Source organism: Anopheles nili, chromosome 3 (genome assembly GCF_943737925.1).
Source record: "Anopheles nili chromosome 3, idAnoNiliSN_F5_01, whole genome shotgun sequence".
NCBI lineage: Eukaryota > Metazoa > Arthropoda > Insecta > Diptera > Culicidae > Anopheles > Anopheles nili.
The window spans coordinates 20,481,624-20,509,419 of NC_071292.1; the positions used below are offsets into that span (position 1 = coordinate 20,481,624).

A 27,796-nucleotide genomic window follows, 5' to 3' on the forward strand; every position below is an offset into this window, starting at 1 on the left:
GTGTGTAAGCGCACGCCGCATTACCTCGTTGCCCTCTCGACATTCGTGTTTCACCTTGTGGTCTACCGAGCCGTTGTGATCGTTGCGATCATCCCGATCCATTGTGTTCGATGATACCGGTCCGTTACCGTGGCCATGGTGCGTTGTGCTGGGACTGTGATTTTCATACCGACTAACGAGATGGGAAAAGGGAAACGAAACAAAGAAAAAAGACGTGTTGTTTAGACGTGCTTGACCATCTTGTGTGGACCATCTTGCCACAAAGCTTCACGTACTTCGACTGTTGCGGTGAATCCCGATCCGTGTGTATAGTGTCCGCTTCCGTTGGTGTCGCCGATGAACCGCTGCTCGATGGTCGATAGTTTTTACTGCCACTCACCGGGCTGCCGTTGCCTGTGCTGGCCTTTCCATCCCGCAGCACGCTGTCCCGTGTCGCCTCCTGGTGCTCGTAGAACGGACTCCGGAGTGACCGTTTCCGGTTTTCGTAGGACGCCGGCAGATACGACGGTTGCAGGTACGTGGAGAAGCTGGACGCTGGTGTGTTACCGCCGCCACCACCACCGCCTCCTCCTCCGCCACCACCACCACCACCGCCAACTCCACCATCGCCTCGATCGCTTCCGCGGCCTACACCCGTGCCGCACCCACGGTCCGATCCGCTGCCGACGCTACCGGTACCTCCAGCACCTCCGGTTCCGACGCCGTGGCTGGAGCCGTTTCCACCGCTGGTGGCACTTCCGACGACGCTGTCGTTTTCTCGCTTCACTGCCCGGTTGATCGATTCTAGCGAGGACGATAGACTGTTCCTCTGCTGCCGACGGATGGCGGGTGATGGCAGATCGTTCGGCGGACCGTGGAACGGTGACTGTGACGGTTGGCTGGCGTTGGCGCTCGCGAACCGACCATGCTCGGTGGTGAGCCCTTTAACCTAAAAAAAAAATCACCCCAATCAGACACCATCGATTAGAACCAATCATTATTGACATTCAACGGCATTAAAACCCGCTCCCAATGGTGGAAAATATTGAATGACACCCCCAGAAGGATTGGGAAAGCTCACCTGCAAGTTCTCAGCTGCCTTCAGAAAGCTTTCCAGCGCCTTCTGCGACACGTGCACCTCGCCTTTATACATAAACTCGAGCAGGGCGTGCATGTTGTCCGCGGAGGTCGCCTCCAGCATGACGCATATCTGTCCCGTGCCGACCGGAGCCCGCTCGAAGAGGTCGGCAAAGTTTTTGGAGCATGCCGCCAGGATTACTTTGTGAGCATTGAATACGGTTCCTGCGGGAGAAATGCAAAACAAAAGGGGAAAGATGCGTTAATTTCAATGCGAAAAATCAAACATTATTGAATGGGTCACCGATGACCGCCAACAAGTGAGTTGCAGCAATGACCACCGTCATTCGGAAGTGTGCAACGCGCTCAACCGAACGTGCACTCGAGGAGGGTGTTAAAGGAGAGATAAAGAGAAGGAGAGAAGAAAAAACGAAGCAAACATACATATTTCACCCGAAACCCGGTTTCGACTGACTGACTGACCTATTTTTGAGCGCGTCTAATCTAACCACGCACACACGACGCAACACCGACCCATCCAAGTCCCTCCCGCTTCACGTTGCGACTTGCATCGCCCAGCTCAAACTGCGCTGCTATCGTGAAGTTGCTACAAAATTTTACAACCCCCCAAAAAACGCCCCAGAGCGTGCGGGTACATCGAAAAAAAAAAACGAAAAAGAATGCGTTCGCGCAATCCCAACCCACCACACCAAGCGTGGCTGGCAGCAGGAGTGAAAGAAAAATATGCAAGAATATGTGTTTATGCCGTCGTTCCACGAAATGAAGCTGAAGCATCAGAAACGATCGCTACAAACGTACCACACAGCTCATCAAGCTCATTGCAGATGAATGGGGGAGGGAATGAAGAGAACCAAACCGACCATATCGACATCTTCCTCCGAGTAGCTCGTGCGCTCCAAACAACGTTTGCTATAAATAAGCTTAGAACGAGGAACCCGCGCAACATGCCACAACGACCCCACAAAGTGAACCCCCAGTGCATACGGCAGTGTGGCTGCTTTTGATAATGGGTCATATGCGCAGGCCCCGATGCGATGGCGCAGTGGTAGAATGCACCCGATTTCCGACCTAATTCCCTGCGGTCCGCTCGCATCCATCCCATCCCCCCACATTAAACACCACCCTGTGCCCCGATGGGGATGGAGACAGGGTACTGGCGGAGGGAACCAAATCAGAGACCTTGAAAATGGTGCGCCCAAAATGCGATAGAGCGGAGCTATGACATCATCGCCATCATCAACGGCCACCATCGACGGCTGCAGCCAGCAGGCAACAGGGTGCAGGAACTCTTTGGTTTAATGTTGATGTGGCTGATGGTGTTGGTGGAACATATAAAAAAAAAAACGCGCGCTGGAATCCGCGGCGGTTTATATTTGTACACATGGCGCCATCACCCCTCGGACGCAGCATAACGTGGGAAACATTATGCTCCGTGGAAGGAAGCATGTTCGCGCTTCCGGGGCGTTCGGCACCATTTCGAGAGGGTATGAATTTCGCAGATTATGCTCCGTTTGCGCGACCACACAACCAAACAAACAACCGATGCGATATTTGATTCCTTTTCGGCGGGCGCTTCCGGGAAAGAACTGGGAACTAATTATCACAACATGATCGCGAGCAAAGGCGTGCGTTTCAGACGCATTCTTTCATGTTTGGATTAAATAAAAACTACTCAAAAGGAAGTAGAAGATTTACGACCCTGTCCATCAAGCGAAATATATTTAGCAATAATAGTGCTTACCCTCCATTCCACGAATTACCGCAGTTCTGTGACGTTAGATTGTTACAAATATATTCCACCCCGGATGTGGTACTTGTGGTTGATAGCATCTTGTGCTCTTCTTTATCTTCATCAACCGCACGAGTGAATTTGGGTGAGCATAGTGAACGAAAGTATCCAAAGATGTTTCTAGTAAACGCATAACGACGATGATGTTCTTAAGCTTACAAAAAAAAATATTGCAGCCATTTCAAAAAATTACAGCTGATTGACCAACCGGACGACCACACGGTCTCAAATAAAATTCCATTAGCCGCAACCTTACACATCATTGCCTCATCCGTTGCCTCTCAGCACTCTGCACTCAGCTCAGCACCGGTGATAAAACATTTATGTCCGCCCAGCGTCGTCAACTCGCCATTGCTCATCAACGCACCGAACACGCACTCCCCCCGCGGTTGCTTCACTGCACTTCCAAAAACTGCATCATAAAACGCACACCACCCTCATCATCATCATCGTCATTCGGCGATTGGGAAATGGTGGCTTCCGAAATAGCGCACGGAGAAAATGCGGAAGATTTTCCTCACGGCGTGGTGTGTATGTTTTTTTTCTTCTCTGTTTCACTCTTTCAGCAAAACGCATCTCCAAACCGCCGAATCGTAAACCTCTGGATTGTTTACTCTTGCGACGCTCGAAGGTGGGTGAATGCAAGCATGTGCTAGTTAAATTGATGCAACTTGTTAAACATCAGCCATTCGCGCTTTGAAACCACGCACTGGTGAGTTTCTCATGCGTAGTCCCGAATTACGCACTGCTTGCGCATGGCGAACATGTGCGCACCGTTTCGGGAATGCCACCAGCCAACCGACGATGGGCCCCTGACACACTCGCAACAGAACGGGTGTCTTCCGGCTGTTCGAGTTGTTACCACTGCTACTCTGTTATTGCTTCGATGCATCACCCCAAGAAGAAAAAAAAAGGAAACAACCCCCAAAACTAGGTCACGCACATTTCAAAGTGTGTCCCATAAAACAAACCGAGAAAGCGAACCCACTTCATCCTACCGAACAGCTCCCTGCGAACCATCCAAATCATGAACCCCGCTGCGGATGGCCTTGCGTTCTAGCCCTGCTCGATGATGGCCGGTTTCGTACGGTTCGTTCTAAATCGCCGTAGACGCGCATCCAACCGGACCTTCAAGCCCTAGGGAACACGCGCGCGCGCGCGCACACACGTTTCGGTGCATTGGAAAGCACATTTCTCGTACGCTAGAAGGGGGTGGTTTGTTGCGTGAAATGCGCACAACGCTCGACACACATGCGGGTCGCGCGCGTAAACTATTGCTTCTTCGCCATAAAAAAATATAGAGAAAAACGAAACGAAAGAAAAGCAAATGTGTCACGCGCACAAAGGCTGCTTCGCGGGTCTCCTTTACCCATCGAAAGAGATGCGCCACGATTTTATGCGTGCACATGCTTCCCTCCCCGAACATTTGAAGGTTGTCCCTTTCGCCCCCCCCCTGGGGGTGGGTTGTGACAAAAAAAACGCCCCCTCGGCACACTCTACGAGCCCTACAGATGGGACACAGATGTGTGTACGCTTCCGCACCGAACGCATGCCGCCGGGCGGTGTGTAGCAATGCGTGTGTTTGCAAGCGCACGAAAAGATCACGATTTCTATTTAAGCGTCCAAATGGCGTCTTGGACGCTCCCCCAGGCTTTTTTTGGGGTGGTCGGTTGTTGCGTATGCGGCACAAATGCACATAAAGTGGCGCAATGCAACCGGTACGAAATGCAACCGAGCAGTGTTGTGTACTCGTGCGTGTTGTTTGGGTAGTTTTCGGGTAGTCTCAGGGCTTATTTAGGTCAGGAGAAACAAAATTGAGCCATCCATACCATTTATTCATTTAATTGCGACCCATTCATTGGCGCCTGTGGAATGCTGTGATTCATGCATATTCGTTATTTCTTCATCAATCATCTCGAAGAATGCAAGATGATGGTGCGAGTGTCTTTCCGGAAACTCTGGGCTGTTGCATTTGTTCGTTTGGATTTCGAAATGAATCAGACGCTTCATCCCACACAGGCTCACGCGCGCATTAGCTGCCACGTAAGCTCTGAACTGAAGGTGAGTAATCATTTCTTGGGTATTCTGCTCCTCGCAGACTCTTAAAGACGATTCGCATGAAAACATGAAACAACCGACAGTCCTTCGTCTACCGACGGGGGCTTTAATTTCCTTTAGCTTCAATTTCCGCCGAGGGTCTTTTAATGCTGGAAAAATTTAATCCCTATCTCGCGCGTGCGGGGTGGAAGAATGTGCCTAATACGAAACACCGGTTTCCTTACGAAAGCCAAGGTCAACCGAACCCACACAGGTCGGAGGCCCGTCAGCTTTCCAGACGACCTGAATGTGCGGTGCCGCACCTTTCACACCGTCCCATTATACGCTCGCAAATGTTGTTTTTGTATTATTATTATTGTTGCATCTGCTTTTTTTCTTATGTTGCTCTTTTTTTTTGAGGCTTCCATCATCGGGATATTTCTCGGTGGAAAAATTACGACACCATCACTCGCCAATCGCACCCTAATCTATTCACACCTTCGCGTCGGTCTTTCGCCACCCCGCAGGACGCTATCAACGCACGCGCCCACACACACACACACACACATAACTTTCCGACATGAAAAACACCCTTCGGTGAGGTGAGGGTGCCATACAGAGCCACGTTCAGGATGGCAAAGATGGGAGAAGAAGAAAAAAAATTGACGTCCTTAATCTTCAGCATACGCCGCCGTAAGGGCAGGTCAGTGTTGTTGGTAAATTTGATCCTACTTTTCCCAACACGCCTTGTCGAAGCTCAAAGGGAGTGCGTGAGAGAATGGGAGGCAAGTGGAGGAAAAAGCAGACAAAAAAATCCCCGGAAAACCCTTTCCCTCGTCATAACTTTTACCGCGAGGATAATTTTATTCGTGTTTTTCTTTTGCAAATCCAGCGACGCTGAAAGACTCGCCTGTCCATTGTGATCTTTCTTTTTTTTCTTCTTCTCCTTTTTCCTCTTTTCGTTGCCATCCCACAATTCCTATCCTTGCGCTTTGTGTGGTCGGCGGCACCATTCATCCGGCACGAGTCTATTGTTTCGGGCCCTTTTTCATCCTAATTTTTGAAACACACCCACCACCACCTTGTTGGGTGGTGGATTGCCTTCTTGACACCTTTTTACGCTGCCTGACACGGAGGTTTATAAGGGGTCAGCTGACCCAACCAACAGAAAAAAAACTCCACCGGCCGTAGCAGACAGAAGACAAAAAAAAGGACTCCCCGAAAGCAAATTCGTACGGAAAATATTTCACCCACTTTATCTCGCACGTTACGGTACGCGCCACGTTCCAATCCGACCCATAACTGACCACGGAAAACCACCTTGCCCGGGGGGGCGGAAGGACTTTCCCGAGCGCCGCCCTTTTACCCCCATTTTGAGCCACTTTCAACATCTCTGCTCATGAGTTCCCTCATTAATTTCATTCATCCGGCATGTCAGCGGCAAAGAATGAATAAACAAATAAAACGCGACAAGGTAGCGCTAAGAAGCGTACGTTGTGTTGTTGTTTCGCAGCGGTAAGAGATACGTATATGAAAGATGGAGCGATGGAGCGAGAAAACGAGCACACCCGAGCTGGGTATTATTTGATTAATTTACTCGCCCCAAACGCCGCATGCCTCCACAAGGGCAGGGAAGCCGGAGAAGAAGAAGCAGAAAAAAAAACGTGTTTTGTTTTCGGTGTCAGTGGGTCGAGATGAAGGAAGCTGGCAGGGTGGCCGCGGCCCGCGGACGTGAGATGGCGGATTGGGGGAGGAATAACAACAACAGCAACAAAAGTTCCCTTGATTTTTCCTTCGCGTACGCAAGCGAAGGTTTGTTGTGTGAATCTTTTATTTCCGCTTTTATGTTGCGTTATGTATAAGGCGTCTCCTCCTTCGATTGTCCTTCGACCTTCGACACGGCCGTTACCACGAACCGGCATGGGGTTTCTTGCCCCTACGCCCACGATACAGGCCAACCGGCATCAGCGTGACCCTTTCCGATGGCAAACAGCATGCATCCTCGGCTGGAGATGAATTCAGCTTTAACAGGCAATCAGACAAACCGAGCTTTCCGAGAAACTCGCACCAATACGGACACCGGGGTAGAAACAAACAGAAATAAGATGGATATGCCGTGCCGTGCCGTTCCTCGAAGTGGCTGTACTTTCCGCCCGCCGCAAGAAAACAAACCTCCCAACATCCACCCACTACGAAACATTGGGCGCCTCCATTCCGCGAGCTCATACATTCTGGTTTTATTTTATTATATCCTTTCCCGGTTTATTTGCCCGGGTCTCGCCGCGCACGGCGGGAGCAGGCGACGTTCAGACTTTTCCAGACGCGCGGCAGACGACATTTACGACGGAAAATGTGAGTCGGGGGAGGGCCACACTCTCTCTCTCTCTCTCTCTCTTCCCGGAAGCACGCAAACTGGCGCACGTACAGGGTGGCGGGTGGGTTGATAATAACGGAGACCGCGAAGAAAGTAGCGAGCAGAGCGGCTGAGATAAGCGGAGGAAAAACGAAAAAAAATGGTTCCACCATTGTTTGTGGGCCACCAGGCTCATTCACCCACCAATCGCTTTCGCCTTTCATCGGAAAAACGCGGAAACATACAAACAGCGCGCGACTCACGTCAAGGTCATCCTTCGGCGGTGGAATCGTTTACGGAGAATCGACACCGTCGGGTGGAATTATCGGGTGTCTCGAAGTGAGCGTCATTAAACGAGCTACGTGCGAGATTTAGTGAGTTTGCTTTTTCCTTATTGTATCGATTTTCTTTCCTGCCATCTCCTTCTACGTGAACGCAAAAAAAGCCATTTACCACAGCACTTTCGTGGAAGCGATACTAATATTTTGCGCTCGTCTGCGTTTTTTTGAGCAAACCCATCATACCACCAATCGGTACAGCTGCAGCAACGCACATTATTTAATCTTCTCTTTCAGCCAACGAATACGGATTTTTACCGATGAAACGGTAAGCTATCGTTGAGCGCATATGGCAGCGGAAAAGGTAACCTACGTCCACCCAGCACGACGCGGAAACCAAACCAGGCACACGCCATGAAATAATTCGCCGTCAACATTGGATTAAAGTTTTAATTTTCTTTTTTTTTTTTCGTTCGTAGGACGGACACACCACACAAAAACCAAGACCCGCACGGAAAGTAAAAACGCAAATCCGCAAACCCTGGTCAGTGGCTTGCGAGTTTTTGCAAAAATATGGATCCACCCCACCGGCTCCGTTCGCTCGTTTACTGATTGACCAAATTGATTGACGTATGCTTCAAAACTCTCCCTCTCCTTTGCGGACGAAATGCAACGTCAGGATGCGGGAAATGTGCGCCACCGCACACAGCACCACATCCGCTCACAAGCTCTTCCACAACACGTCACAATCCTCAAAAGCCCATTCTGTCGTTCATGTTTTTTTTTTTCATTTATCTGTCATCCCACCCGACACGGCGAGGAGAAGGGCGCATTTTCGCTGACCCCTTCTACAAAATCCATCGATCACCGAGCATCGGTTTCGCTTCCCTGCAGCTCACACACTCGCCCAGTTGACCGAGGAGAAACAATGATAAATATTTTACAAAATAGCGTACGGCTTCTGAGGGGGTTGCATTTTTGTGTTCTAAGGCTCTCAGGTTCGTTTGTACAAATCATCGAGAGCAGGTCCGCCGGAACCGTTCGGAAATATCTCGCTCCCGTTCTCCAGCACCACTAGCAGGACCACGAGGCGCGGCAAGAATTTCGCCACAAAACACACGACCATTCCACCGAGCCGGGGCATCCGCAGCATGTAGAGGAACTGAACTGAACGGGCAACAATGCAGGACAAAAAAAAACGAAGCAAAAAAAAACGGAAACAAAACAGCCCCCGTTCGCTTCAATTCGATCAAGTACCGATCCGCGACTCGCATACGATGCCTTTTCCACGGGGTTTTTCCCCCCAAGCGAACCCATTCAAATGGCAAACGAGATACAGCGAGCAGTGCCTGGGTTTGGTCAGGACTCGACGGCCTACACCCACTCACAGTCTGCAGCGATGATGGCGGCAGTGGCGGCGTTTCTCAGGCAGATTTTCATGCACCACTGAACGTTTTCCGTTTGTGTGTGGGCGCGCGCCTGCGAATCGTATTTTCCGACTCTCACCCTTATTGTCTGGGGGGGGTGGATTTTCACTTGCGCCTAACTCCCACCCGAACTCACACATCCGGACCCGCTAGCCTGCCCGGAAGTCCAGTCACAATCGGCGGGCGTCGTCCGTTTCGTCCGTGCGGGCAAGATATGGAAATAATGGCGCACTCCGGCACTCCAATCCGTCCGGGCTGGGGCCAATCAGTGGGGCCACTACTACTGGGTACGCTAGGGTTCGATTCCGTCCCGACCAGCAGGCCCAGACGCGGCAGGAAAACGCGGTTCGATTTTCCCGGTTCGGTTCGGTTTTGTTGCCGTACAGACGGTGCTTGTTTCACCCGGGTCCGGGTCTGGTTTGTTTTCGCTTTCGCGTCACACTCGCGACCGAAGGTACCGCCGAGACCTGTTTGTGGAGGTTTTCACCAACCAACTAGCTCTAGCAAAGACCACCCGGGCCTCCCACCTACGACAGGTGCTTGGTTGAGGCGAAAAAAGAAAAGGGGCAAAACAAAAAACCAAACGACTCCATAGAATGTCACCAGCTCCGACCCGATGGTGGAATCGAAGCATGACAATACGAAACCAACTCGCCGCGTGGGTGGAGGACGGTTTTCTCGTGGGGAAACCGGCCGCACACACCACGATCAGCAAAAGGTGGAAATGCTAGCACACGGTGCCGATGGAAAGCAAGAAAAAAAAAACCGAACCATACCCCGCGCGCACTGTTTACCGAGCTGATGGATGTATAAGCAGGCAAATCATGCGACCAAACACAAAAGCACTCCCTAGGCTACGACTTAATTAGCCGAGCGCGATGATGGCAATGATGAAGCACCGACCGGGGTTTCCCTGTTCGTCTGTCGCTGTCGGGAACAAATTTTTGTTCACTCTTTCTCCGTGTAAAAAAGAAGTGTCGGTGTGCAGGAAGTAAAAAAAAAATCATTCAATTTTCACAAATCAAGTGTTGCACAACAATGATTGCAGGCTCGCGCTACTTCCTTTGTTGGTGTGTTACACATGTGCGAAGTGTCCTTAACACATCCTTATTAAATATTGTTGCCTAGCGCTTGGTATTATGTGATCGCGTTCAACGTGATTATTTTGAATCACCTTTTTTTCTTGATCAGCTGTAAAACTGCACTACTAATTTTGGAATAAAATATAAAATTCTTTGAAAAATCCCTTTTAAAACCACCATGACGGTACGATAGCAATTAACGACATAGTATGACACGCGTCATGCATACCGGCGTGAACACCTGCGCGTTACGGCCGTCCATCATCGTTCCGTAAACTAATGAAACGATATTGATCTTCGATTACCCACTCCGCGCGAATGCAGGGCAAACTTCGTTTGATTAATTTCCATTCCATCCACCAACCGGACCACCGATCGCCAGCACTACACATATATTTGTTCAAATCTCTCGCTTTTTTTCCTACTTTCCACTGCAATCGATCGGTTAGTTTTGACACCGGCAGATTGACGGCAACGGTAGCCACTACTAATGCTTGCGGCCCTACGACGGGACAGGACGACGACAAAAACATACACAGCACGATGTGTTGTCCTTTGCCGGATGGATAGGGAGCGCGCATACGTGTCATCACAGCACACAAGACGGCGAAACCATGTGGGCTCACGTTTTCTCATCAAACCAATCAAACGCACCCGTAACAAAGATTGAATGGAAGCATCAATTCTCGCGGCTCAATGCAACCAAGAAGCAGAAAAAAAAAGAAAGGAAACACAGAACACATACGCCATAATGAAAGCAAACAGAGCAGCAAAAATCATTCGAGCGAAAATTGAAATTCAAATCGGCTTCCGTCTGATGGGGCGGCCATGGAGGCGGACAAATAAATCTCCGATATGGGACTGAGAGCGATTGAAAAGGAAACCTTTCTTGCAGTTGGCTTAGTCGGTAGTTGGTTGTCGATGATGCGGTTACATTTAAAGGCTTACTTTTTTATATTCTCATATCCTATTACGAGCAAAACAAGCGCATGATTCAATTGTAAAATGATAACACCAATCCTATTAAATAGAAAGTGTTTGCAAAATACCACATCCCCTAGAACGCTATAATCCAGAATTATATAATTTTGAACAAATATTTCTATCACCGGCTTCACCAGTTTCCCCCATTTTATCGGCATGTTTATTAAGCAATTTAGACGAAAACATATGAACTGTATCAAACCATACCAACAGCACGAAAAACCATCCATCAAACGATGCAGATGTTCGGTGGTCACTGCAGGAAATCGATTCATTGAACAACTTCCTACCGTATTAGCACGCGGCAGGATGAGAGTAGGATGTCCTGTTTAAGGATGCCACTCCTCCGGGTCGAAGAAAGAAAAAGAAAACAGAAGGAAACTCCGCACCAAACAAGCAACGCGAGCGAGCTATAAAAAGCACCGAGAAAGCCGCACTCGAAAACGACAGCCTGCCAAACTGCCGCAACGTCGGCAGTTGCCCACTAAAAACTATCCACCTTGGCCGGAAAACGGAACGATGTCTTCAAACAGTCGCTGCACAAACAGTCGGAAAAGCATAGCGAAGGGGAGAACGGCCTACCAGCAAACAAACGCAGGGGGAAAAAAAACTACGCCTCGATCAAATGAATGACAGATAGCGGCAATATACATGAAATTAGCATTTTACAAATAGTCATCAATTTCAATTTGTACACCCACCGACCGTTCGGGCGTATGACTTTTCCGTTCGCCTTGCAGCCGGTTGTGTGCAGCACACACATGCGTGCAAAATGTGCGCCAGAAAGGAAAAAGGCTGGCGAGTGCAAATACGGCCCCGGGCAGGATGATATTTGCCTGGACATTTGCGTCCTGCTGGCGTCATCGTTGCGGCGTCCATTAGCCCCGCACATAACGAACCAATATTGGCCATTTTCAATAATGTCAAGCCGGTTGATGTATGTTCGCCGGTGCCGCCTGGAGCCGGAGTGAAAACTAGGATTCATTTAGCTGATGGTTTCGGATGAGTGGCTTCTTGCCCGCTCGTTGTTGCATACTGCGTGGGAGGATGCGTAAAGAGCGACCGAGAGAGAGAGAGAGAGAGACAGAAAACGGAAGGACGGAAGTGGAAGCCTCGCTTCGGTTCGGTTTTGTGGGAAAACGGACCAGACTAATGGGCGGCAATGCCTGGCCGGGAATGGAAAGTGAAACCGATTGTCGGATGGATGACAAACGGCAGCGATGCAACGGGTAGGGCTACAACCCACAGCGTGAATTGGCGAGCCATTCGACAGCCTCGGGGGTGAACCGCAAACGAGAGGGAAGAAAGAAAAAGAGAAGCTGCAGGGATCGACAGGACCGGGGATGGGAATAGACGGCTCTTTCGACGGGTAGCGTCGGAAGCATAACCCGATTGAATTCAAAATCAAATCAAGCGCATCGCTGAGCCAAGGGAACGTGCGACACACACAAAAAAAAAAAAAGAAATGGCCAAGCGAGAGATACCACCAGGCCCACCAGGCACTTCCGAGGCCTCGGGGGAGAGCTTAGCATTCGGCAGTTTTTATGCTTCCCGCTTGCGTTGGATAAAGGATCCCGCACGCACGACGATTCCATCATCAGCCTGGAAGCATCGGCCGAACTGCTACCCGTGCACAGACTCATCTTCCCATACGCATCTCCAGAATCGCTCGGCTGTACAATCCTGCTTCCGCGAAGAGCACGCGATCATGATGGAACGACGTGTACGCAGCGGAAATGCCTCCCGACCACCTAAAGGACACCGGATCGCTGCGAGGATATATAGATTCGTTTGGTTTCTTTTTTTTTGTGTGCTACGCGCACACACGGCACAAGCTCTCCACTCATCCAGAGCAGTTTTGCTCATCCTTTTCATAATGAAAGGATCTGCTCGTAGCAACGCATCGCAGTGAAAATGGATTCCGCCAGCACCGGGCGCTACACAATGGAGCCAATAACACAACAACAAAAAAAAACAGCACGAGGCAGCTAGGGGAAGCAAGCGAAAGGAAAGGTTTAGAGATGAACTGGTGATGAGGCAGAGCAACAACAACAGCGACAAAAAAGAATCCTTCCGTCCGTGTGCGCTTATGAGCGAGCGAGCGAGTGAGTGAGTGAGGAAAGACAGTCATTGAAGCAGCAGCGATGGCAAATAAATTCCGTATACATACATTTCCATGAAAATGGAAAATGAATATAAATCGAAATAAATATCAAGCAAACAGTTTTTAGAAAGCACACAACAGCAGCATCAGCACCAGTAGCAGGAGAAGCATCATCCACCACGCAATGAAACGCAACCAGGACTCGATGCCACACGCACTAACCCCTTCGGTGGAGGGAAAATAAGAGAGCAAAAAAAACCCACCGACACAGGAAGAAGCTAAGAAAGATTCTTGAGATCGGGGATGCGAAATAAGGGTTACTCTTTTTTTTTGTGTGTGTACGTTTTGTTTTCGCCTCAAATCTGGCTTCCTTCCTGAGAGCTGGTGTCTTTAATACACACTAGTAGGGGCTCGGCATTTGCGACCGTTGTTTTGCCTCCGAGGCCACTATTGATGCGGCTGTATGCAGAACGCTTCTATCACTCTGGTGTTCGCGCAAGCACGAGAGAAAACTAATACTTCATGCGAATATATGCCTTGAAGTGACGATAGCTTTAGCACACAGCAAAACCCCATAACAAACGGGAGAAATATCCCCAACGGGGAGAAGGATGAAACATAGCGCCAGTTGCATTGTTGGGGGAGAGTTGTTTGTTGGAGGGAAACTGGAAAAAGAAAACCCACCAAAATTGCGGTTGCGTATGAGCACGTTCCTGAACCCTAGAATACTCTATTTGTTTGCGAAGTGATTCTTTCCCTTAATGCCATCAAATAGACGGGCGAAAATGTAGACCAGCAAGAGGTGCCAGACTATTGCGAGGAGATTGGTTTCGATTTAGATGAATTATTGTTTGCTGATTCGAAGTGAATAATCAGTAAATTTGACACAAATAAGCATAACAAATATGGCAAATAAATAAATTCTTCCCTCATACACAACTACTTGAGTGATTGAGATTGAAAAACAAGCGAAAAAAAAAAACAAAAATATATAAATATAGCTCTACTTTGCCTGTGATGGAGGCGCATGATCTTTTATAGAAATCGCACCTTCCCAGCGATATGGCGATCATACATCGATGGCCCATCAAAAGTTTCACCACATTAAAGACGACTTTAAGGCATCGGGCGGGAATCGTTTCACCCTCGTCTCCAGCTTTTTTACTGCTGACAGCAAGCTCATCCATCCCACCAGGGTTCCTTCGGCCGCGTGCCCAATGCGCTTTAATATTCACGCCATACGCCATACATAAATTCATGCACGAGCGCCAAAGAAACGTGGAAGACGCGAGAAAAATAAAAGCCCAACGACAAAACACCCCGGAACTCGGTGAGGTGTTAAAGCCCATTAACCGGGACCACATAGAGCGACGGTGGTAGCAGACAGGACGGCCACCACGGCGGCTCAAGCAGCTGGTTGGCCTCTTCCCCCCACCACGCGCGGCCAGGTTCATTGATTTCACGGTCCAAGATAAAATCATCAATAAGACGGCGGGTTACGGTGGCAGGTTTCCGGCCCTTCTTGGCTCGTGTGACAGTACAAAATGGAGATGTTTTCCGCAGGAGTCCGTCGTCCTGCCTGGATTGTGGTAGTACACTTTCGCCTTCACGTTTGTTTGGGTTTCCGAACCACACCGGCGAGGGGAGGGGGGAGGATTCCATCGAAACCCCCCCCCCCCATTCAGGACATACACACACACAGATTCGCTTTACTACGCCGCCAGCCAGCCAGAGACCCGTTGGCGGCACACCTTTAATGCCATAAAATCGATGAATAGCAAACAATACGGTGGCTTTCCTCGGAAGTCTCCGCCCGGCCGGTGGGATTGGTGGGTGGGTTTGGTGGGTGTGTGGAAGAAGGCAGAAACATATGTTTATAAATATCTTCACTTAGCATCGCCTTGAGGCGTGGGGGTGATACGAAGGATACGAGGTGCAGGGTGAGCGCGTCTCGCGAGCTTACCCAAAAGATGGGGCGTGTAACAAAAAGAAACACACACGCCCGCACACACACACACACGCACATAAACAAACGTGCGCGCTTTTACGCGCGCTTTGTTAAAGGGAAAATACTCAACCGTGGCCGCCCGTACGTTCGTAAAGCCTCACTGATTTTGCTTTACGGAAAATGCTAAAGCGCGCGCGACAAACGCACACCCCCGCGTCTCACTCTCAGGACACGCGGTGGCTCTCGCTCGCTCGCTCGCTCATACACCGCCACCGCCTCCCAGACACACGTGCCCCACCACCCCCACCTTCCCCGCCGCTTGATGCTGGGGAAATTGTATCGTTTTATTCACATTTTATGTGCGCTTTATTTTCCCTCCGCAAAACCGACCCTTCTCCTTCCTGGAATCCGTCGTCTGGCCTTAAGGTGGTGGTGGGAGGGGGTGGGGAGGAGTGGGGAGGGAGTGCTGGAGGTCCTCTCGACGGAAGAAGGATAGGCGCTAAGGTCTGTATCGAATTCTTTCTTCAAGCCAATCGACGCACAATCGAGCGGATGAAGAAGAAAAACAGGGCGCAAGGAAAACACTGCCACGTGCACAAGCGAGCGAGGGAGATAGAAAGTGTGAGGAAAAACATCCGAAACTCACGCCATAACTTGGAGATGTTGTGTGTTTGCGTTTTTTTTTTCCCTATCGCTCTCTCTCTCTCTCTCCCTCTCTCCTTCTTGGGCTACACAACAGCCCTAGAGCGCGCCTTTTTATGGGTCGAGCCCCGATTTTCTCAGCTGTGGCGAGATGTGGCGTCACCGGCGGTCCACACCCCAACTTCCCCGAAATTTTGGCGATCAACACGACCCAGAATTAGTCTCGCACGCCCTCTCTCACTCGCGCGCTCTCTATTGCTCCTGACTCGCGCCCTTCGGCCCGGGTGTCCTTTTTATTGCGCCTTGAGCAGGTCCGGGAAGTTGAAGAATTTTTATGCGTGTTTGTTTGGAATAATGAAGACGGCTTTATTGAATCTTGAAGACGACGACGCCGCCGTCGTGTGTCCCTTTTCTCTCCCCATGCGCCCCATCCCGCCCCGTGGGGCAGTGTCCTCATTTCCTTATCCCCCTCCCCCCGGTCCGTCTGACACCCGGTACACCCGATCGACCGGGGCAAAAGGGAGGACGACCACCGGCGGTTTATGGCGGACGCTAACGCCGGGGCATGTGTGTGCGAATGTTTGGGTGTGCCCGAAAGCCCGGGCCGAGTCCTGCGATGTGAAAGCGTCTTTACGAGCCACCGGCGGGGCGATTGGACGCTTAAAAGGCACCACAGGACCGTCGCATTTGTGTGGTGTGGTGAATGGAGAAATCGATGAACGAATTTTCCACCCACCGTTGCCGATCGGGGATTTTCTGGATAATTTTCCGGTACAGCAAATCAGCTTACTTTGATAGTAAATGTACTACGTTCAAATATTGCGCTATCTTCTTAAAGAGAAACAGTTCGTACGATACATACGGTCTTTACACAAACACACACAAGCGTAAACCGAAAAGCTGTGAATGATTGTGCGTTTTTCGATCGTGTTCCAGGGAAGCGATGAAAACCAACGAAGCCACCAATAAGAGTACTAGGAACCTGATATCTCCTGAGCCCGTCTGGCACTGAGCGTAGCGTACTCCTATAAAAAGAAAACTCGTTCTTACCTAAAACGAAAGTACAAACAGAAAGCAAAAAAAAAAAATAGAACAAAATTAGTATCGGATAAGAAACAATTTTTCGTTGTTTAATTAAAACGAAAAAGCGCATTTCACCGGAATAAATCTCTAATGAAAAGCGACCGTCCGCAGTCGGGAGGATTTCCTTTCGAATTTCCCTCCACTCATTAGCGCGACTTCTCCCCCCGCGAGATTCCAGCCCTAACCACCCCGTGTGGTACACGCACAGGAATTTTTCCATTTCACCGAAAAACTTTGCTCGATGATGCTCGATCTCGTTTTTCGCCACTTTCTCGCTCGGTCTCTTTCTCGCACACTTGCTTGCTCATTTGCAGCGTAGGCCAGAGCAGTGAACAGCGAGCCGAAAATGTTGTCCGTAGCCGATGGCAAGAGAAATAAAACTTGACCAATCACAAATACTCCCTCTCCTTCGTCCTTGGTGCCGTCGGTAGAAAAGCGCCCTGGGAAAACGTGTCCTTGCGTTCGACACAACCGGGCGGCGGGTAAAATGTGCGTGGGAGGAGAGCACAGCACAGAGGCTCTGGTGGTGAAGTGGAAATAAAACAACCCCCATTGCGTATCACTGTCAATTGTAAAGTCAAACATCGCCGTCGAAGGTATCCGGTTGGGCTGAAGCCGTCTTCGGTTCGTTTCGTTTCCAGCATCCCAAAATCACCCCCGCCACCAGCATGAGGGTTTATCGTTGGTCGAAAATAGACGACGTTCATTTGCCAGCCTTCGTTCCTGAAGTCCGCAGGAGATGATGAACGCAAACACGTTGCGCGGAAAAGGTTCACCAAATGTGAAGCCGCACAGTGATCGAGGGATTGCCGGAGGTATCGAATCGATTCGGCGCCAGCGAAGGTACGCTCGCCTGCTCGTTCGTCCCCACCGGGAATGCTGGCGACAAGGACATTGGCAGGATTTTGGCCGATAGCTCACGGACGCTGGGAATCTCACACACATGGCAGTGGTGTGCGTGCTTCACGGGCGGCGAAAGGCGGTCTCTTTTATCGCAAAATATCAATTCTAACCCAGTCCTTCGTACGCCGCCCAGAACGCATCATGCGCTCCCTTTCTGGTTCCCTTTAACGAGAGGGTTTTTTTTTCTTCTTTTTCTCCCTCTTCCATCGGCAACCGATCAATCGAGCACAGGGATCCAAACGGACACACGGCACACCCGGACGGAATACAAACACGCACTCCCGGGTGGAATCAGGCACGGCAGAATACGGAAGGACGACGACGAGCCGTCCGGCGAGTTGATGGACGCATCCGTGAAGCACATCCGTCGCCAATCGGACCGCGACACGGAAACGACGGCACAGTATATGGGCCTCCCCGGGCCACTGAGAAGGCACTACACAACCTTCGTAGCATTACTTTTTTTTTTTCGTCGTTCCGATCCTACCAATCCACCGCTACTACCTCGAAAAGGGAAGCTAGAAATTTGTGCGAAAGAAGAAAAATTTCCACCAGGTTGCGGATACCGGGAGAGGGGGCTTTTTTTTTTCAATTCCACGTCCTGCATCCGGCCCAAAAACTCCGCGCCACAAGGACGATGGTTGACGAAACACGCCAAGTGGTTGGTAGCAAGAAGCAACACGCACTCGCACACACAAAAATCGATGTCCCTTCTCGAGCAAAACGGAAGCGAATCCGATTTTCACCCACCGGGGCGCGAGTGTGGAGCCGGCTTGCTGATACCGTGGACCATTTGACACATACGCAATTTCCGTCCGATTCCTTTCCGTCGACGGGCTGATGAATTTTCTCCTCCCAACCCAGAAGCCGACCCGGCTACACGACCGACAGTAGAGCAGCCCAGCAAAGAGGGTGGGGAATGAGAAAAAAAAAGCAGGAACTAAATCCAGAGGAGCCGAGGCGAAGAATAAATGAAAACAAAATGAACGCTTTTCCCGCTCGGTCCCTTTTTTTTCCAATTACAAAACGTCGAAGTCAGCTGGCGTGAGAGCGGGCTTCGATTGCCGGCTGGAGGCCGATGGTCTACGCACGTAGGTTCACAGTACACAGCAGCAGATGAGTTTGGTGGTGGGAAAAGATTCGAATTTTGCGCGATCTCGATACACGGGAGCGAGCTTTAGCCGGTGGAGGCATTAGTTGAGGGTTTTACTTTCTCATCAAATACTGCACCACACGGCAGGCAACACGTTTTCGAAGCAAAACCGGCTCCTGTCACGAACAATCCGACCCGAACGGGAACGGAAAATGGCACAGCCAGCCGCTCCGTCATCTTGGCATCTGCTTCGCTTTCGGCTTGATTTACTCGTTTTCGCACTCCTCCGCGCGAGTTATGCCTTGGAAGCAACCTCCGCGCGTTAAGAAAACATTTCAAATGATGAACCCACACCACACCGAACCGAGAGCGATAAGGTCCACGGTTCTGCAACGAGCGAGGCCGTACACAAACATTTGCAGCATGGCAGAAAGGCGGCACCCGAAAATGAGACAACATTCCGCAACAACGGCGATGGGCTCCCTCTTGTCTGGTCTTATCAATCGCCACCCAAACAACGCCGTTCTAGATGCGTGGCGGGTGTGGGTGTTGCTGTGCGATGGAAAACTTTTTCATCCTCTGCTTCTTCGCTTTTGCCTTCGCTTCGGCCTGTGGCAAATAGTTCGGGTGGCTGCTTATTTTCGCTATCGCCCAAGATGCCCATTTCCCAACGGCCCAAACAAGCTCATTGCAGTGTTCACTTATATGTTATATCCGTTTCCACTATCTCATAGCTGAAGCGGTGGATCTTTCGTCCCGTTGGTGTTCCCAACCCTACGCACGCATACACCTTCACAAAGGGCAGCACTACGATAGCGCGTTGGTGGTGGCGCCTTTCGCCGCACAGCGATAAGCTTGTCGGTGTGGAATGAAGTATTGCGTTTAACCGGCACATCACTGCAGTAGGAACCAACGCCCGGCACCAGCACCGAATGGCAGTGGGGAAAAAGTTTTCATCATCGGTATCCTTGCCGGTCTCAACCCTCCCATTTGGTTTCGCTTCTGTGAAATTCACCATCCACCAACGGAGGTGTGGAATGACGCTGAAACGCTGGAAACGCGGGAAAACTGAACGCGCAGCGAAACTTCCACCAGCGGCAATGCGGGAAATAAGCTAACAACACTGCAATCGTCCTAATGATGGATTTGCCGGTCGTTATGTCTCCAAAGCACGGTGAAGTGCGCCTCACGCCGTGCAGAAACTACTCGAAATCCCCAACACCCGGGTGGGTGGGTTTTTCCGAAAACCGACACGAATTACGGGGACGTATTTTGCTCGATTGCCCCGGAGTGGGGTTTTGGATGCGATCGATCCATCCGCTTGCCTGATGGCTAGAGCAGCATCTCTCGTCTCCCGCAGGATTAGGACAATCACTCCAACAAAAAGCGAGAACGTAGCAAGCCGTCGATTTTCTAAATCATAGCTCCCATGCGGCTCAAATACGTTTGCAGGGATTTTTCGTCCCCACATGGCCAATGAGCGATGAGGCTAAGCATGGACCTAATGCGGTAGGCAAATGATATATCCTTTATCTCAAATCCTACCGCAACGCATCGGTTACTAGTGGAGGATTCAATGAAAATTGGAGATAGATTTCTGACGTATGACCCACCGCATTGTTATCGATTGCAATTTCGTTATAGTGTAAAACAGTGCAATTAAATAACAATTAAATTAAAGTACGATTGTTAAGAAAAACGCATGTATATTTAAAAAAGGAATTAATTTTAAAATTATGCCAATTGCATGCACGATAATACCTCATCTATTCTGTGAACGTCTCCAAGAACGTTGGCCCAATTCCCTTCTAAAGAACGCCCACCAAGACCCCATATCAAACATTATGCAGATAAATTTAACGCTCGCTTCCTGCCCGAATCTGCACATCATCCCGACCTGCGTCCAAACGCTCTTTTCCGTCGACCTTTAGCAACTTCCACGCCACCATCGAGCAGATGAAAAATGGGGCATCTTTTCATCTCGAAGGCATAATTTTCACTCCTATCTCATTCGGCGCCTAAACTCGGCATCACCTTTTGCTTCACCCACACGGGCTCATAGCCCTCTTCCGTGGTGCTCTGCGCTCTGTTATTTCATTAACCCGTTCTATGACTCGACATTCATTATTCATACACCGTCCGGGGTCGTACGGAGCAAAACGGCGGGCAATAATGCACACCAGCGTCGGTACGGCCATCACACGGTGGGGGCCCTTTGGTTGCGTTCTTGTGAAATGTGAAGCGAATAGTTAACATCATTCCCCAGGACGATCGCCTGGAAGGGTCAGAGGGAGAACTAAGAACTGACATGTTAAAATTTCCCATTTCGAGGCATCGGTTCCTTCTACGCTGGTGGCATTGGTAGTGGAAAAACGTGGATGAAAAGAGTGGGGAGAAAACATGATCATTAGGCCAAGGGGAGGAAAAAAGAAAGAGAGAGAGAGAGAGAGAGAGAGAGAGAGAGAGAAGACCTTGTCGTTTGTACCGTACGAAATGCAAACTAAGTCAAACGCGGCCCCGCTCGGTAGCGTTCTCGTTCGCAAGCGCCCTTTTTTCAATTGTCGGGCATCCGCACACCGTGTGCGTGTAGGTGAGTGTGTGTGTGTTTGGGGTAAGGAAAAAACTTAACTAATTTATTTCTTGCACGGCCGCCGCGTCGTGTACGTCAGGATGAAACCCGAAACAGGAGCAAAATGAAAAATCTCGTCATGCCCGTCCATTTCCTTCCCCACGGCTCATTTCGACTGCCATCGCAGGAAAGCGCCGTGAAATGCCTGATGAAGCTGCAGAGTCGGCTGCCGTCTTTCGATTGAGTACGCACCGACAGCCGCGCACAAGGACGATAGCAGGATCTCGCCAGAAACTAGTTCGGTCGGTGCGATAGCGAACCGATTCCGGAGCCCCACCGTTTTTTTCTCCCCCTTTTTTGCAGGAAGTGGCTCTCCCCGCGGCCCTGTTTTTCCCATCCCCGACAAAGGGGAACGGGAAGCGAGAGCGACTACGGGGTGGCGGCATTTGAAGTGATGAGGTCTCTAAAATGGGATGAAATTTTCATCATTCGTCCACCAGGAAGTTTGTTCATCCATCCGAAACCTTCCGCTTTGGCATGCGTGCGAGGAGTGTGAGGATGGGCAAAAAAAAGGGCGACGAGTGAAAGGACGAGCAGAAACGAGAAAAAAAAAGGCAAGCAAGGAAAAGGCAAAATGATCACTTGTTCCTGTCACAACATTTACCCACTACTGCTGCCCTGCTCTCGGTAAACATCTGGTGAAGCCTAATCGAAAGTAACTCGCACGTTCGTGATAAGAGCAAACGGAAAAGCGGGCAGCAAAAAGGAGACCGGCCCGGACGAGGACGAGCCGAGGGCGTGCGAATGCACACCGGAAAAAAAGCATAGTAAAAGCGAATACGTTCCCCCTCCCCAACCGGGCCCAGACCGAGTTCCGTCGTGTCCCTTTAGGACTTAAAACAAAACGCCCAATTTAGAGGCTTACGGCTAATGTGGGAAAGCGGGAAAATGCCGAGCTTCCGGCAAATGCGCGAGCGGGATAGAGCATCTCCCGATAGCTATTGGGGACACTCGCCCACCGGCACCACCTTCCCCTGTACCACCCGGCATTGCTCCCCGAATCAGCAACCGAGCGGAGAGGGAAAAGTTTATCATTTAGAAAAGTTTCCTGGCTTCACTTTTTCTTCCTTTTTTTTTTCTTTTGCTAATAGGAAACCTGACGGACCCGTACGCGTGCACAGCCACATGCACACGACGGGGGCTCCTTGGGTAAAACCATTTCCGTCTAGAGGCAGCCTCGGCTACGATGGCGGCGAAGGATGATGTTGATGTTCACTGCGATGATCGCGCGCGATGTCGAGAGTGAGAGAGCATAGGAATTAGTGCCACCGAAGGACGGCATCCGAGGCCGCAACCGGCGGATGGTGGATTTAGAGTAAAAATTAGAAAATTATGCCAACAGCACTACCGAGTTCCACAGGGGGATTGGGCGGGAGAAAATTACACGCAGTATGTGCTCCGCTCCCGAGCCACCCACAGCCAGCCAGTGACGGATTGATGGCGGAGAGCAAAAAAAAAAAGGGCTTCCCTTAAAATGGCGAGAGTAAGACAAACAGTGTCTGTGCCTGTGTGTGTGTTGAGGACCACGTGGGGGACTGGTAGCAGGAGGAACTGAGGGGGTTGAGTGTCTCCTCCCCACCCACCTTGCTAGGTAGCCCCTCGCGTCGTTTTTTCCCGGTTTCGAGAAAAAGTTGAATTCAATTTGGTAAATTAAACCCACCGCATGCCACCGGCTAGGTGCTTCGAAATTCACCAAAAAGTGCGGAAACTTTTCGGCATAATATCATGTCCCGGGCAGGATCGGCCAGTGTGGCAGAGAACCGTACGTACGGGCTCTCTGGGATGGGCTCTGCCTGCTGAATGCAACCGTTGGAATGAATTAAACGGCCGCAGCGCTATCAATGGGAAAGCGCAAGCCGAGCGTATGAGAAACTGACGCGGGTTAGGCTAATAAAAATGCTAGCTTCGTACTAGCAGCGATGGTAAATTTGAAAAATAATCAAGAAATGGACGGAAATGAGTTGAAGAAAAGAACCGTCTAGCGGGCAGATTGAAAGCGAGAGATGCTTGAAAACACGAATAAACCAGGTGTCATGTTTTAGAAAAAATAGTAAGCAAACGAAAGTGAATAATGTTGAAGAAATGCGAAATGCAATATACATAAGAAAGAGCCCCAAGAAATTCAACATAGGCAAAAATATTAACAAATATTAAACTGAGTATTTTTATACAAATTTATCATTGCATACAATCCGCCAATTTTGGCTTCAGTTAAATAGTTTCAACACTATACAGTTTTGCCAGTAGCTCAAGCCCAACTAACGCTCAAATCGAGCCTATACTCGTCCTCTTCAGCTTGCGACCAAAAACAACTCACTCACATTGGTAGCTTCAAGTGGCTTGCGGCCTTTAAAGTTTAACCACGCAGCAATGTTCTGCTCGGTTCGCGCAGCCAAAGATGCGCCTCCGACGAACCGGGCACGTTGCGAAACCCCCACCGGAGTAAATAAGCCGAACGAGAATATTGAGCCTCGCAGCGGTCCGGGAAAATGATATTCGATAAATTTCCACATCAAAGCAAATATCACATTGCGTGTGACGCCTCCGAGCCGGGACGAGCACGAAAGGACAACGATCACGGGGTGCGTTCTGGAAGGGTGCGGACATAGTTCGGAGTTTGTGTTCGGTTTGGTCGTTTCACTGTAGCTGGTTGCCGGTTCAACTGCTGCTACTTCTGCTCCTAATATTGGGTACCACCATCCTCAGCTGGGACTGCAAAGTTTTCCGCCGTAGCTGCGATCGCATCTCGCCGGGGATGCTGGCTTGTTTGAATACTGTACACCCATCGACGGAGGATTCATTTGCCGGTGTAGGGAGAGCCAGTGAAGGGAGAGAGAGAAAAAAAAGAGCTCACCCTATAACACCGGCACAGTTGGCTTCCCCCATGCTACGGCGCAGTGCCAAAAAACAAACAACATTTTCCGCCCAAAAAGGGTTTTCTCATTTTCTCGGCGTACAGCGTCAGAGCCAGCCGAGGGACGAACGCAGGTTTCGTGAGTGATGAAGAAAGAACGGAGATGCTAAACAGCGGTGGTTGTGTACGTACACCCAACCAGTGCTAGTCCGCCGGTGCTCGGTTTCATCCGACCGAGAACGAGCACGTCATCGAAGCCCCAAAGCATCCTTGCCCCAGCAGCGTTGCCTTGGAAGCGCCTGAGCACGGAAAAACATCCACCATCGGTCGCCGATCGACGGCACAAACTGGCGAATTTTGGAGGGCGACCAACGATGATGATGAAGAACATCGGGCGAACGAAAGGGAAACGATGCAAAGAGGGGCCCCGCCACCACCAACCACCGCGGGGGTGCGTATGTCCCCAATTTTTTGCCCGGCAGAAGGAAAAAAAAACAGAACGAGCCCAAAAACGCAAAGGATGAGCCAGTTTTGTCGGTCCAAACCGAAAACCTACAGTGCGTTAGGGTTCACATCTTCAATTCCGACCTCCGGCGTGAGCCCAGGGGGCGGATGGAGCTAACGGGCAACACAAACGGGGGTGAAGTCGGGCTAGGCTAAGGGTAGGAAAACGAATTTTCGCTGACATTTTCATTCGCGTTTTTGGGTGGTGGAACGCTGTTGTTGTTGTCGTTTTTTTTCTCTGTGCGCCATTGCTAGCGCTTGGTTTCGGAGGTGGAGAATATTCTGCACCAACAAACACCTAAAATCAATGGAAACTCGTCTCGTCCTTCCCCATTCCCCCCGTCCCCCCGGTCCCCCACTCTTCACACCCATGCTCCTGGGAGAAGGCGCGCGTGCAAGTATGAAAATATAATATCCACGACCAACGCGGGAAAATTGATGTTGCCCTGGATAACGATAGCCGCGCGCAGTCGAGCATTATACGTTCGTTGTCTCTCACTCTCTCTCTTTCACTCCGTGTTCCCAAACACGTGAGGCAACAACTCAACGCCAAAAATCGCCGCGCCAGCTACATTTGCGCTATCAGGCGGCCCTGTGCCAAACGACGCGGTGGTCACAATTTCCCACCAGGAAACCACCAGCCATTTTTATCACTCACTGGCGGGCGGGCGGGCGGCCAAGGCCTCACGCTTTTCCCAGTCGTCCATTTGCCGCTAGATAAAACAAACCCCCAAAACAACGGCCCAACAATCGGTAATGACCGCCGGTTGGCGACGACAACAGCGAGCGCATACTTTCCGCCTCAGCGTTGGCGATTTCATTCTTCTCCCCCCAAAAACCAGCGCGAGTGAAAGAGAAAGTGAGCGAGCGTGGGAGGTGAATCGAAAAAAAAAACACGTTCCCGAAAATCGATGAAAAATTCCGTTAGCAAATTCAAGAATGGAGCCCCAAAACTCGGCGCGGCATGCACATTATTTATTCGCGCCATTATTCAATTGCGCGGTTCTGCGGGCGGCGCATTATGTATTTGGGGTGGAAAGCGAAAGTAAGCCACCAGGGGGCTTTATACGGGGGTGACGACGTTCTAGGGCGAGTGGAAAACTAACACCGTTACTATCTATCTACTACCACCATCACACATCAAGCCAACGCGGTCGTCGTTCATCTGCGTTATCATCATGATTGCCTCCAAAAACCGCCGGTGGGTGACGGAAGGTGGAAAGGTGGTTTTGAGAAGATGGTAACAACACCTCCTCCCCTCCCACTCACAGTGCCCTTCCCGAGCATGTCATTAGCAGCCTGCCATCACCACCCACTGGGGGGGGACGTGAAACTATCAAAGCATCATTGGACGGGCTCGATCGAGAGAGGGCACGTGCGCGTATTCAAGAGACGAAAGCACGGCTCTTGAGAATGGGTGGTTAAGATGGGTGAATTTTTGGCCCACCACCACCCACTCACGAGAGCACTCCTTCCTCGTGTCCTCGTGTCCTGTGGCTCCATCTCCCAGCAACCACGCTCGTTTCATCAATGCGCGCGCTCAACGTGGCTCCCCTTCAATCAAGCTCCCTTTCGGTGGTGGGGGTTGTGAAGGTTGAAGAGGAAACGGCAGCAGCAGCAGCAGCAGGCACACGAATGCGTAACGCAGCAAAAGCCCACGGCACGAAAAGCCCGAAAACCCCAAGAGGCTGCTGAATTGCGAGAGCGAAAGGATTGTCATGTGCTGCGCTTCGGTGGGTGAAAATGCGTGCGATTCCGGGGACGAAATTTCAATATCAATCTGAAGGCGTCAGACAATCCGGGACGGGGCGCGGGTGAGAAAAGGGAGTGAAGGCGCGGGGGGGGAGGGGAACTGACAGAAACTCGACAGTCCTGGTCGACGGTGGGTGAGAAAGAGAAAAGGACAACTCAGCGGGAGTGAAATTGTTGTTTGTTGTTCTGCCGTTCTGCCAGCAGCGCGTTTCCATCCAATCCCACCCCCACACCAAACCAGAACCTGGCGTGGGGTGGATTGGGATGTGGAGGACACGCCACGTCCTTTCGCACGTCAGCGAGAACGATCGCGCGCAATCCTTTCCCGGGGAGCAATTCCTCCCAAACCCGACGCCCTGGATGATGCTGGAGCGAAATTGGTGAAGATGAAAAATAATTATACCAGAAGAGTGGCAGCTTACAGTGGGGTTCGGGTGGCACTGGGGAGAGGGAGGGGGGGGAATGGGGCACAAACGCATACTTCGACCGAGCACGATACGCATCTGTGAGCGGGCGACGACGCATACACCCTCACACCGCGACTGATAACGCGTACCCTCTCTCCCGAGAAAACCCATCCATCCATTCGCCGGTTCGGCTCTAGTTGCGTTTTTTGATTCAATGAGAGGGGGACAGGAAAGGGAGTAAGGATGCCTCCTCCTCCTCACCCATCGTACTCCCACACCAGCTATCCCCTTCATGATAAGAGAACGCACAAACGAAGCACCGTGTCCTGAGCGGTCGAATATCTCGGGGCTTCGGCAGCGCGGGAAAACTTTTCCCCTTTTCGCCATTATTGGATCTCTCTCTTTCTCTCGATCGCGTGCGTTCACTCTGTCTCGCCATCTCACTCTTTCCCAACTGCGAACACATCGAGCTATTACAGGCCGGTGGGCTTTTTCCGAGAGCATTTTCACACCAACACGGGGGTGGGTTGTGGCCGCCTTTCCTCGAAGCCAGATGAAAAACCCCCCGTTGACGACGGCAAACGCGTCGCGGTTTTTCCCCCACGCAGGCAAAGGGCTGCCGGGCGGTGGAGGTTGGCCGGTGGACAGGTTGAAGGATAGAATTTGAACGGCTCCATAGCAAGGGCCCTCGCGAGTGAAGGGTGGGTTGGAAAGCATGGCGGCGTGCGGGCGGAGAAAACTTTCTCGTGTTTCAAAATCGTGTCGGTTTTTATCATTTCCGCCCGCGGGCACCGACGAAACGCGCAACTGTAACACTACTACGCCAACACTAACCATCCAACATCCTAAC

The 27,796-nt window shown here is 50.7% G+C and overlaps 1 protein-coding gene across 1 annotated transcript in view; it reads right to left on the reverse strand.

Annotated features, from left to right (window-relative positions):
* The window catches only part of LOC128726120 (zinc finger protein chinmo), a 32,395-nt gene that overhangs the window by 531 nt on the left and 4,068 nt on the right, over positions 1–27,796 (reverse strand). The window contains exons 2-4 of the mRNA XM_053819908.1: positions 1,061–1,281; positions 276–928; positions 25–172 (exon numbers count right to left, since the gene is read on the reverse strand). Of these exons, the coding sequence (XP_053675883.1) occupies positions 25–172; positions 276–928; positions 1,061–1,281 (1,022 nt within the window). The remainder of the gene's footprint in view (positions 1–24; positions 173–275; positions 929–1,060; positions 1,282–27,796) is intronic.